General features: G+C 33.1%; 2 protein-coding genes across 5 annotated transcripts in view; one reads left to right on the top strand and one right to left on the bottom strand.

Annotated features, from left to right (window-relative positions):
• The first annotated feature begins 114 nt into the window (after positions 1 to 114).
• On the top strand, positions 115 to 8,075 carry LOC108915542 (transmembrane protein 98-like). Of its 4 annotated transcripts, none has more exons than XM_018721599.1 (5): positions 115 to 334; positions 685 to 849; positions 899 to 1,124; positions 1,377 to 1,583; positions 7,902 to 8,075. In XM_018721599.1, the coding sequence occupies exons 2-5, from the start codon at positions 695 to 697 to the stop codon at positions 7,977 to 7,979; spliced, it is 666 nt and encodes a 221-aa protein (XP_018577115.1). In that variant the 5' UTR covers positions 115 to 334; positions 685 to 694; the 3' UTR covers positions 7,980 to 8,075. The 4 variants fall into 4 exon arrangements, with proteins under 4 accessions (XP_018577115.1, XP_018577114.1, XP_018577116.1 ...); XM_018721598.1 differs by lacking the exon at positions 115 to 334 and adding an exon at positions 346 to 435; XM_018721600.1 differs by lacking the exon at positions 115 to 334 and adding an exon at positions 442 to 630.
• The window catches only part of LOC108915541 (ATP-binding cassette sub-family F member 2), a 13,711-nt gene continuing 9,419 nt past the window's right edge, over positions 8,071 to 12,362 (bottom strand). Inside the window, exons 8-9 of the mRNA XM_018721595.1 lie at positions 8,774 to 8,977; positions 8,071 to 8,719 (exon numbers count right to left, since the gene is read on the bottom strand). Coding sequence (XP_018577111.1) covers positions 8,600 to 8,719; positions 8,774 to 8,977 — 324 coding nt within the window. The 3' untranslated portion in view covers positions 8,071 to 8,599. The remainder of the gene's footprint in view (positions 8,720 to 8,773; positions 8,978 to 12,362) is intronic.

Raw genomic sequence — 12,362 nt, 5'->3', positions numbered from 1 at the left:
CGAGATGAGGCAGGATAAAGAGGGATAATCCCCCTCGATCCCAAATCATTGAGGCCAATTTCTAGCCATAGAATAATGGCGCGCGTGGCGCGACCATTGTGTCTTGTGTCTGAAACCAAAGTTCACATGAAACGCATAATTTTATTTGCGATTTTAATTGCAGTTGGATCTAATTTTGAATATTATAGTATTTGTTTCATACATTCTAGTCTTCATTAATTGATTGGTTTGTGTGTATTACTCATAATTAAATCAAGGTCAAACATCGATTTTTTTTAACTGTAAAATCTGTATCTGTAAAGCTACAATTACACATAGTAGAAACATGATATAAGTAGGTACCTACAATTTCTGGAAAAAAATGTAGATATCAATAAACATAGATAAGACAAATATGACAACAAACATTCTTAAATGAAAAGTTTTAAACTCGAAGTACGACATACCTAGTTTTAAAATTGTTTTAGTTGTTTCTTGTTTCGGGTTTTGTGAATGTATTTTTCGGTCATGTAAACAACCTGTTGCTGTCGCATGTTGCATTAACTGTTGCTGAACCGTTTATTTTCCACAAAATCTAAACATTACTTATGATATGTAACAATGTGTAGAGAATCCTTAAATTATCAAGCTGTATTTTACAAATGTTTTTAAAATTAATACCTTAATGATAATTTTTTCCCACAGAAAACTAAAAATGTCGCCTGAATATGCAGAAATGGTAGCTGCTATAGCATTTGGTGTTTTATCAGCTATTTTTGTAAGTGCTTTTGTTATATTAATAGTCATATGCAGAAGACAAAAATTATTTTACAAAACTGGTTATTTAGATTCCCATCTGGACATTCTAAGGTAAAATATCGGGACTTACAGATAATAAACTAATTTAAATGTGTTGCAGACCTGAAAAGCAATTAATTGATCCAGATACACCAGAATTAGAATTAGGCGAAGTTAATTTAAATTTTGACGATATACTCTCAGATGAACAATGGATAGATGATGCCACTGGCTTAATACCTCACTGCTTAGCAATTCTGAAAACATGTCGGTATCTTGCAGAACGCCTTACAGCTTTAGCCATGAATTCGACTCCAGTGTCTGGAAATTTCAGTCAAATTGTTGAGGTATTTTTTGAATATTTAAATCACTTAAAAATACATTTAACTGTTGAATTGTTTTCTTTAGCAAAACGTTAAGACATGATTTAATTGTTTTAATTCAACCATTCCTGTGCAAAAGTAAATGGATATTAGCAAATTTTTCTATAAATATTTTACTTAAAAATCGAGGATAGTTTTTCTGTGTAAAAGAAAATAGTTACCATCATATTGAACAAACTTTTTCCACATATAAATGACTGGGGATAACTTTTTTAGAGTGCTAAAAGAATCTCAAGTAGAGTTGATGATATGGTCCGAAGTATGTACCCACCTTTAGATCCTAGACTTTTGGAGGCAAGAGCAGCCGCTTTAACATTAGCTGTTACTCATCTAGCCCTTATAGCAAAATATGAGTGTGGCCAAAAGGACAGAACACTTTTCTGGATTGATAAATCTTTGGAAGAAATGGATAGTCATATGATAGTAAGTTGAATAAACAAAAACATAATTTTTTTAAGATGATGGCTGCTTTTTTGGGATACAAATTATATGACAGGCATAAGTAAAAATTTAACTGCAGATAAAGTTGTTAATACACTTGTATTATATCTTCTACACATTATAGGCCTAGACCTCCAGACAGGCTAAAAACCTTCCGACTTTGGGGTTTGGATAGACCATATATGATACGATTACACCATAAGGTTACATTTTTTGTTATTTGTTACTGTAAAATATTTATAAGTATTCCTTTTGTTTCCAATAGTAAAATCAACAAATCCTTCATATTACGATTTTTTTTGTAAATAATAAATTTACATGTTCTTATATGCTGCAAACTGGAACAAAAATATTAAAAACAGTCCTGACATAATAAATACTGGTGACCCTAGCAACCAGGAACTTTTTTTTTGATAGAAAAATTTTTCCCATAAAATAATTTATGTCTTAGCCTTTGTCGCAACTTAAGCCTTAGTCTGAATCCTAACAATTTACTCATTCTAAGTGAACTCGCTAAAAGTTGTTAGCTATTTTTTTTTAACTAGAACATCCTATTATCAGTCAGTCTCGCAAAATTTATTTTATGTATTATATAATTAGTTATATTTAGGTTATGGGACTCGAAACCCCTTTTATTACGAAAAAATTTCACAATAAAAATTAAAATATCTGAAAAGGGTTGCACACATATTAGGAAAATATTTGTCATATTCAACTAATAGATATACAATCAGGTTTTTATTTTTCATTATTTTATTAAATTATATCTTATATTAACATTCCATTTTTCAAAATTCAAATGCTGGAACTTTAAGAAAAATGAAAATTTTTTCCAATATATGTGCAACCATTTTCAAGATCTCAGGGTTGACCACCCTATTTTAATTTTTTATTTCGCAATTTTGTTCAAAAAACAAGATGGTTCATCTTTGTATATGACAAAAAATGTTTTTAAAATAACTGGATGAGTTAGTACAACGGGCGCATAATAGAAAATAAAGTGATATTTTTGTTTTGAAAAAGAACAAAGCCTGACTTGAAATTACAAAAGAATTTGTTTCTGAATATATGGTCTTATTTACATATCCCCTACCAAAATATTAATAAATTGTAACCTTAACTCCTAACGGTTTTTTGACTCATAGGTCTAATTTACATTTTTTTTAATGAACCCTAAAATTGCCTTCTGAAAAAGAAAGTGATCTGTGCTTTACTTAAATATACAGGGTGATTGGTGAGGAAACGGCCATACTCGAGGAACGTGTTCAGGAGATCAAAATAAACAAAAAAAGTCATAAACATGTGTCCGATTCTTAACCGTTACGGAGATTTCACTTAAAAAAATATAATAAAAGCAGCACCTCAATGACGAAACAAATCATTTATTATAATGTACTATTCTATACAAGTGAAGAAAAACAATTCAATGTAGAATATTTTCAAAAATACCACCGCCAACTTCGATGCATTTACTAGCTCGCTTTTGGAACGCACGTGTGGCTCTTTGGAGTGCTCTTTGGTCATTTCTTATAACAGCGGCAGAATTGACGATGCGGTCTAATAATTCCTCTCTTGTTTGAACTTTTGTAGCATAAACTAAAGATTTTAGCCACCCCCATAGACAGTAATCGAGAGGAGTGAGGTCCGGAGACCTCGGAGGCCAATTTTGTGGACCTCCTCGGCCGATCCAGCGGCGAGGAAAGTGGTTATCTAAGTAATTTCGTACAATATTACTAAAATGGGCAGGGGCCCCGTCATGCTGGAAGTACATATTTTGTCGTATATCTAAAGGTACATCATCCAGTAGATCTGTTAAACGATTTTGCAAAAATTGTAGATAAATGTCCGCTGTCAAACGACCATCTAACACAATCGGGCCCAAGAGTTGATTGTTGATCATTCCGCACCATACATTAATACTAAACCGATGCTGAAAGTTACTTTCAACCGTGGCATGGGGATTTTCATCTGACCATCGATGTTCATTATGATGATTGTTAATTCCATCGCGTGTGAATTGGGCTTCATCCGTAAACAAAATGTAACGGTATAGCCTAGGATTTTGATTTACCCAATTGCAAAATTGCAACCTTAGGGCATAGTCACCATTCTGAAGATTTTGGACCCGCTGAATATGGAAAGGGTGCAGCCCATTCCTGCGAAGAGTCGTCCATACTGCTGTCTGATTAATTTGAAGGCGACTTGCAATGCGCCTTGAACTTACACCTGGACTACGTTGTGCAACATCAAGAATCTCTTCTTCTACACGCACATCAAGACCATTTTCTCGTTCCGATGTGATTCTTGCACTGGGAAACATGCCGGTTTCGCGGGAAGTGACAAAAATTGATTGAAATACACTTCTGTGAGGGGTTCTTCTGTTAGGATAGCGGTATTGGTATTCAGCAACGGCCCGTCTAGCGTTCCCGTTGCAGTATCCATAAATGAAAATCATATCGGCATATTCTTGATGTGTAAATATCGCCGGCATTGCGGAAGTGTGTAGCACTAACTAACTAACAATAACAGCTGGATGTGACAGCCACAAAAAACAAATGCCAAATATTATTTGAAACAATAACTGCTGAACGTTACAACCACAAAAAACAAATATTAACTATTATTTTCCGCGGTTAATCGCTTACTATTAATAATTAATATCCCAGTAACGGTTAAGAATCGGACACATGTTTATATGACTTTTTTTGTATATTTTGATCTCCTGAACACGTTCCTCGAGTATGGCCGTTTCCTCACCAATCACCCTGTATACAGAGCCTTCATAAATGTTTACAAGCTACGTGTTTGCCAAGCTTATGCTCGAGATAATGCGATCGCTAATTGGTGTATATTTCACGAGACTCTATTCAACCAATCAGTGATCGCATTATCTCGAGCATAGACATAATGGATTGTCGTTCATTGGAAACAAATCATTAATATGGGTGACGCCAAGATTTAGGGAATTTTCATTACCAGTACCAATTGTATAGTGTTGGGTTGTCTAAGCTTGACGATCAGGTAGCTTGTAAACATTTATGAAGGATCTGTAGTTTATCATATTTATTTCTAAAAGTACAGAGGTACAGCTTTTTTTTCTATAAATTAAAAGGATGAGCGAAGTCAAGTATGATTAAAAAATAAATACACTAGGTACGATACATAAACTGTATATGTGTTGCCATTGTTGTACATAGTCAGAGAAAAATAAGTTTATATAGTGGGCGTAAATAGAAACTTTTTTCTTTCCAAGATAAATGTGACAAACTATGTATTTATCAAAGTGTAGAACACCTTTTTAACTAGGCTGTGGCCAATATAGTTTCTATTTAAAAAAAAAGTAATAATTTTGACCTGTAAGTGAGACACCATTAAAATATTTCAGAAAAAGTCAAACTTTAACCATTACATGAACTCGTTCAAAATATAACTTTTAATTTTTAGGCAATAAACTCCAAAACTAAATGCATTAAAAATCTGTTTTGACCTGAAAATTTTTCTCAAGTGGAAAATATTCATGCAAACCACAATTTTCTATATTTAATAATAAATAAGATATTTTAAATATCTATTAAATATCTTAATCTACTGCGATGTTCCAAGAATTTGTTTATACATTTTTTTTATAAAATAAAACAATATTGAAGGATCTGACCTAATATACATTTCGTTTGGGTAATTCTTAAAATTTAGACGGGGTTTAGACAAGGAAGAAGTACAGTAGACCAAGTTTTCACTCTGCGAGATATTCAGGCTGAAAGCTTCGAATACGGTAAGCCAACAGTAGTTCTGTTTGTAGATTACCAACAAGCTTATGACAACATAAAAAGAAGTGAGCTATATAAGGTCTTAGAGGAATTAGAAATCAGCAAGAAGATAAGGATCATGGTACGCCTAACATTGAAGAAGACAGAGAATAAAGTAAAAGTAAACAATAGATGCACGGAAGAGTTCAAAGTTAAAAATGGCATCAGACAAGGAGATCCATTATCAGCAGTGTTATTTAGTTTAGTGCTAGAAAAAGTCATAAGAGATGCAGGAATTAATAGATGAGGCCTTGTTTAGTATAAAAGACATCAGTGTTTGGCATTTGCGGATGATCTTGTAGTGTTAGCAAGAAATAAAGCAGAACTAAAAGAGGTAATAAGGAGAATAGATGAGTAGTAAAAGGGGACTATATATTAACGAGACAAAAACTAAGTATATGGAATGGTCGGAAGAAGAATATCAGAAAGACAATTTTCTGAAGGTAGATACAGAGGGAAAACGTACAGATTTGAGGAAGTTGAACATTTCACATATTTAGGAACCTTATTTAGAAGACCGAAAATAGAGGAAGAAATCGAAGCCAGAATAATGTTAGGAAACAAAAGTGTAGCGAGGTTGCAGAGAATACTGAGAAACAAAAACGTTTCTAGACAAACAAAGATAAGGCTGTACAAGACAGTGATAACACCAGTAGTTACATACGCCAGTGAAACGTGGACATTGAATAAAGCAGAACAAGATTGGAAGTATGGGAGAGGAAAATATTGAGGAACATTTTTGGAGGGAAAAGAACAGAAGAAGGGTGGTTTCGAAGAACAAATGAGGAAATAAAAAGCTTATATAAGGAGGTAAGTATAGTAAGTGTGATAAAAGCACAAAGATTAAGATGGATTTTGAAAGAATGCCAGGGACAAGGATACCAAAAATGGTAATGGAACGAACAATTGGCGGTAAGAAGAGGAGAGGAAGACCGAAAACAAGATGGAAAACTGAGGTGGAGAGGGACTTACAACAACTGGGTATTGTCAGGTGGAAAGAAAAGACAAAAGATAGAAACAAGTGGAGAAAGACAGTCAACCAAGCCATGGACCTACTAGGTCCGCAGAGCTAGATTATACAGGGTGTCCCGGAAATGGTGAGCAATCTCTTGGATATGGATAGATGAGAAAATAATGTCACAAGTTCATATAAAATTTTTTCCTCCGGGCTCACCCTGTAGAGTTATTAGCTTGTCCCAGGATCTAAAAAAACATACTTATATTTATTAATTGCAAGTTTAAAAGATCCAAGTTAAATATAATACACACTTAATCTTTATTTCACCACTACACTTTTATAAATAAAATTGGTGTAGAAATTCCCGCATTATTTTCATGTGTTCACGACTTTTGGAAAATCCAGTAATTAACCAATAGTAGCTCGGTAGCAATAAATCCATCAATTTAGTACATGCACTTTACCATTGACAGAGTAGCCAACATCATAGTTATAGACTTTCCCATATCAATTGAAGAACCAACAGATTGACAGTTTGTACAGGTCTGGTCAAACTAAACGTGGAGGTGGTAGAAATGTATATGCTCAGTTGAAGAATGCGAGCGCAGGCAAAGGAAAACAAACACAGTTGCATTGAGCTGCTGGGCAATAAATCTCAGCAGATGACAAGTGGTTGATAAATTGCCCAGCAGTGCAGTGCAGCAATGCGGAATTTGGTGTGATTCGGGTAATTTTAATCTATTATAGGCACCTTCTATCAATCATTCATATTACAATTGCGAAAGGGAGAAATAAGAGAGATATTTTGTTTACTAATATTATCACATGGCATTTTGGAGACCTTTTGAAATGGAACAAAACGATATTTACCACCAATATAATAAATTGTTTGAGGACATAAATAATTAAAATATGTTGTTGGCCAAATGAACATATAATAGAAATTTTCTACACATTATATATATAAATTATTATAATTTTTTACCTTTAGCAGAAAACTTTTTTAGGGACGCCTATGAAACTCATTAAATTTTATTACCAGACTTTTTTTGCATGTTCAACTGACTTCGGGAAAGACTATACTAGACAAATTTATGGATCACTTGAACTCGACCTGATTGATGTCCATACAACAGAATATCTGCTGATCGAAGATCAAACTTTTATCTTGGATTTGGTGATCTGTTAGTTAACAGCTTGAAATTGAATTGAAACATCATACTGATAAAGTCGGCCTATTGACAGCAAGCCTAGACATTATCAAATTCATAAATCCCTAAAAGCTTATCCAGAGAATCCCACGATTCATTCAGTTCAGTAGTTCATATGAAATTTACAAACTTACAATTGGTCCAATATTCTACAAAATGACTGAACTGTCCATCTCGACATATTTTCTCTGGCAATATGTCTACACGTCAAACTTATTACCAAAGGACAGTTTGTCCTGACAGTCGGGTGGTCTGGTCTGATGATGTGTAGTAGGGGGCTTAAATAAATTTTAAAATTTTCTAATCTATTTTTTCCTTTTTCCAGTTTTTGAAAGAAGCATCAATATCTCAAGAAACCATAAGTAAGATTACAAATGCTTTAAATTTAAGTACTACTTTATAAGTTTATTATTTGAACTAATGTACCGACTCCTGTCATGTATTAAAATTATAAGTATAAATATACACTATATATTTTTCAATTAAAAAAAAAGTAATAGTTACGTGTTTTATTTTTTAGTTTTTACATATTTTTATCACAAATTTTTTCTTGGAGCCATTTAGTGTCAGTAGCAGTCCGGTGTACCAATTTAATATAAGAATATGTCAATGTATCTTTTATTGCCAGCCACATAAATTTAAATTGTGAAATTGAAATGTGAATATAGAAAATGTAATTAATTAATTCTCGCAAAATTCAATTAAATAATATACAACGGCCAGCTTCTGACATCGGAAAATAAAATTGTTCCTTAGTTGCTCATCCAATGAACCAACACAATTGAAAAATATGAATGGATGGACAATTTATATTTCTATTATTCTAAAAAGTGCAAATACTTCTATTGTTTAAAATACATTTCTACCAAACATAATTTGAGTGTAACAGCAATAAAAATAAAGCAAAATAAATTACTTAATCATTTAAAATGTACATGGTTGGAAAATACTAGCATAATTACCAGTTACATTGCAATAGATCTAATGAAATTAATTTGCCCATTAAAAAGTTACGGATGAAAACTATTTTCGTTTTGCTGCGTCCTTCAAAATTTTAGATTTCAAGTGGCCCTTGTACGACAAAATATCTCCCTGCCACTTTGTGCATGTACCTTTTTCACATACCCATATCTCTTCTGCAACCTACAATTTATATTTAATTTAATAACGATTAGAAGCTTATTTTAATAGATTTACCTGGCTAATTAATCTGAAGTCGTGACTAACTAATACCATTCCGCCTTCAAAATCGTTTACAGCATCAGCAAGGGCATCGATAGTTTCCATATCCAAGTGATTTGTGGGTTCATCAAGTAAAAGTAGATGAGGACATTGCCAAGCAAGCCATGCAAACACCACTCTACATCTCTGACCGTCAGAAAGTTGTCGTATTGGACACACCTAAAGTAAAGCACAATTAAAAATCATAAAAACTATTACAGAAATATAAAAATGAAGTTTTTCCAGATATCAGCACCTATAGGGTGTGCCACATAAATTAGTATCTCTTAGAAACTGTAAAATATTTTGTAAGAGGTAATAGCCGTATGTAGAGGAAAATAAAAGTTCAACTTAAAATTTTATGAAATATATAGAGAAGTGCCTCTTCATTTTTTTCTATGGCAAACCACTTAGTACTAACATTTAAAGTACAGACCTCCTCTTTACCTTTAAAAACAGTATGGTACTGAAATGGAACTTTTTATACCAAAATTTTATAAAAAAAATTTGGAGAGAAATTATTCGTCGTTAGCTACAATTTTACAATGACATTTTACATCCATTTTGGAGATAGGTGTTTTACAGAATATGTTGTATATTACCATGGGAGTACCAATCGAAAATGGCACCTGAGTAAGTATCGAAGTTGCACCTTTTCGCAAATTATATAAAAATAAAATAAACAGAAACACTAAAAGAACAGTCACAAATCTTACAAAACTTTATTTTCTGTTTGAGAACAAAAATTAGTCCATAAAAGTGCATTTTAATATCCTTAAAATTAAAATTGCACTTTCCTTGCCTTCTACGATGCAAATAGATTTATAACATTTTCAAAATCTGTTTCTTTGGTTTCTATTCACTCTTCACCAAACAAAGCTAGGTCACATAACCTTTTCTGACCCATTAATGCTCTCAAATACGGAAGTATTAGTTTTAGCTTACTGAAAGATCGCTCGCAACTCGCAATTAATATTGCAGTCATATGAGTCGATAGCCGAGTGAGTGAAAGCATTAAGCAATCTATGTAGCACCACTCATTCACTGTCGCTCGTTCGCAAAAGGTCACCCCCGCGGGATTATTTGAATTTGGTAATTTCAATATATTTATTTTGATTTTTAAATTTCCAAATTACAATGTGAATTTTCATTTTGGATAAAAAAAGTACTCCTGTTGAAATAACTAAAAATATGTTTAAAAAAAAAAATACAATTGATTGTCCCCAAGTTAACCAGCTTCTATTCTTTAAAAGACGGGGTATCCAGAAACAAATAAGCCATATTACAAGGGTAACTTCCTTGAATGAAAATATAGCGATTTTTATCAAATTATTTATAATTTTGCTGACTTAAAAAGTTATTGGCCCAAAAAAAAGTGTTTATTTAATTTTAACTAACATTAACATAACTTTTTAAGGAACTTAATTGACTTAGTGTAAATCGGTTTATTTTCACCTAAGGAAACTGCCCTGAGGTGTCACACATTCATTTCTGGACACTTGTATATTGAGAAGATTGACTTTGGGGCAGTCAATTGCGTTTTCTTCAAAACCATAACATTTTTAGCAATTTTAACAGGAGTGCAATGAGCCCCAATTAATTTAGTCATTCTTATGTCTATAATGTATGTACCTAATTTTGTATTTAAAGTGAGTCTAAGTACTAATATCCGGTGAACAGTTTTCCACTTCACCAGTCAGCTATAAAAGCCAAGCACCAAAAGAGTTGATCGGCATTCCTCCACACGAAGTCCTCTCCCCCTTGGTATCGGCTTTCCTACCAAGGTTTCTCTCCTTGTCTCTGAAGTTCCGAGGTTCGGCATTCCCTCTGGAAGCACTCAGGAGCTCCCATTACCATTATGTCTGGCAACAAGGCATTGGCTTTCCCATCTGCTCCTGGAACTCCTTGCCCCTGAAGATCTGAGGGTTCCCAATAGACTGTGGTTTAGCAAATTGTTTTCCCAATTCTTTTTATTCTGTCATTAGGCAATTCACGTGATATTTTGCCTCCATTGCTATTAAATCATTGGAGCCTCTTTCTAAAACTTCTGAAGAGATCGATGCAATGTTTTTTATTTTAGCTTTTATATTTTTAGACATAACTTGGGATAAACTCTTCCCAGCAGACCGCTTCTGGCAAAATACACATTTATTTATGTCAAATCCACCCTTACGAAGCGATCTACCAGGATTCAATACCAGCTGCTCTGTACTTTTTCGGTCTTTCCTTTAAACTTTCAATATTTTATTTGCTCGTATAGGCAATATAACAACAAACATTAGTGGCAAGATTTCCATTTTTACCATCAGCAATCACTTTCTATGTCCTCATCTACCTCTTTGTTTATATCAATCTTAGTGGAATTCATAAAAGTAAAGAAAGTTTTATCCGTTTTTGGTGTTTTTGCGTTATTTTACAAGTGAGCCGATTTCTCTCACAGAACTATTGTTATCAGTTTCTATTTCGTGCAGTGCTAAATTCTGGTAAAAAATCAATAATTGGAATGTGGAATTCCCTACAATTAACTAAAGTAAAGTTTCTCACCTAGATTATCCTCGTTAACAACACTGGACACCAACCACTATGTATTTAAGTTTTTTAAAAAGTGAAAAATTAAGTTTAACCCGATTTTAACCAGTGTTAGGTTCTGAACTGCTTATATGCACTCACCCACAAAACTATATTTATGAAAATATAAACAAATAAGAAAAACCACTATAAAGAGGCACACACTTAAAATTCCGGTAAGATAAGAAATATCAAAATAAAATGTAACACAGTACGAGATGGAGATATAGAGATTTGCGAGCTAGATGCGACTGACGAAGCAGCCAGCCGTCCGCCGGCTGGTCGAAAAATGACTTATTTTGTATTTTTTCCATATTTCATTTATTACTGAAGCAAAGACTTTGAATTAAACGCTGTTGTCTTTCAAATTGATGACAGAAATTTTTTGAGGGTAAAATTTTTTGACCAAGGCCTTTGTTTTTTGGTAAATGGGGTGGAAACTAAAAAAATTTTGAATTTCAGTATGATTTTCGATGTGTTTGAACCGAGATATTCCAGTTTAAAAATTTATTCTGCCATAAGACTCAACGTTAAGAGTAACTTTCAAAAATTGATAAAAAATATATGCTGTATTTGTACAAAATATAAGTTGATTTTTATAGGGAATTATAGCCAATGTGCTGTATTATCCGCCTGTGGTGGTAACTCGTTTTTTGATTTTACTGCCCTTCTGTCCGCGTTATTTTTTTATTACCTTCGGACTCCGATTCGGTGAGATATAAGCTTCAATTTTATATACAGGGATGGCCAAAAGTACGGAATAAAATTCATATCTTTTGAATGAGTTAATTTTTTTTTAAACGCCGACACACATTAACTGATTTTGATTTTTTCCCATCTTTCGGTTATATAATAATTAATTTTTCTTCAACCCCCTAACCCCCAGCTACCCTTACTTTTTTTTTCAAATGGAAACAAGGCATGAGGGGGCTCGTTGAAAAGCTTATAGAAAACTGGATCCAGCCATACCAAATAAACAAGTTTTATTTTTTCAATA

This window comes from Anoplophora glabripennis, unplaced genomic scaffold, assembly GCF_000390285.2.
Source record: "Anoplophora glabripennis isolate ALB-LARVAE unplaced genomic scaffold, Agla_2.0 scaffold1346, whole genome shotgun sequence".
Taxonomy (NCBI): Eukaryota; Metazoa; Arthropoda; class Insecta; order Coleoptera; family Cerambycidae; genus Anoplophora; species Anoplophora glabripennis.
This window is presented reverse-complemented; position numbering and strand designations above follow the sequence as displayed.

What these genes read in the sequence shown, in the direction of transcription:
- LOC108915542 (XM_018721596.1), top strand. Translation starts at nt 665, where the DNA reads ATGATAATTTTTTCCCACAGAAAACTAAAAATGTCGCCTGAATATGCA. An exon ending in ATTTCAGTCAAATTGTTGAG is followed by an intron (nt 1,125 to 1,376) that starts GTATTTTTTGAA and finishes TAACTTTTTTAG; the next exon opens with AGTGCTAAAAGAATCTCAAG. An exon ending in AAATGGATAGTCATATGATA is followed by an intron (nt 1,584 to 7,901) that starts GTAAGTTGAATA and finishes TCCTTTTTCCAG; the next exon opens with TTTTTGAAAGAAGCATCAAT.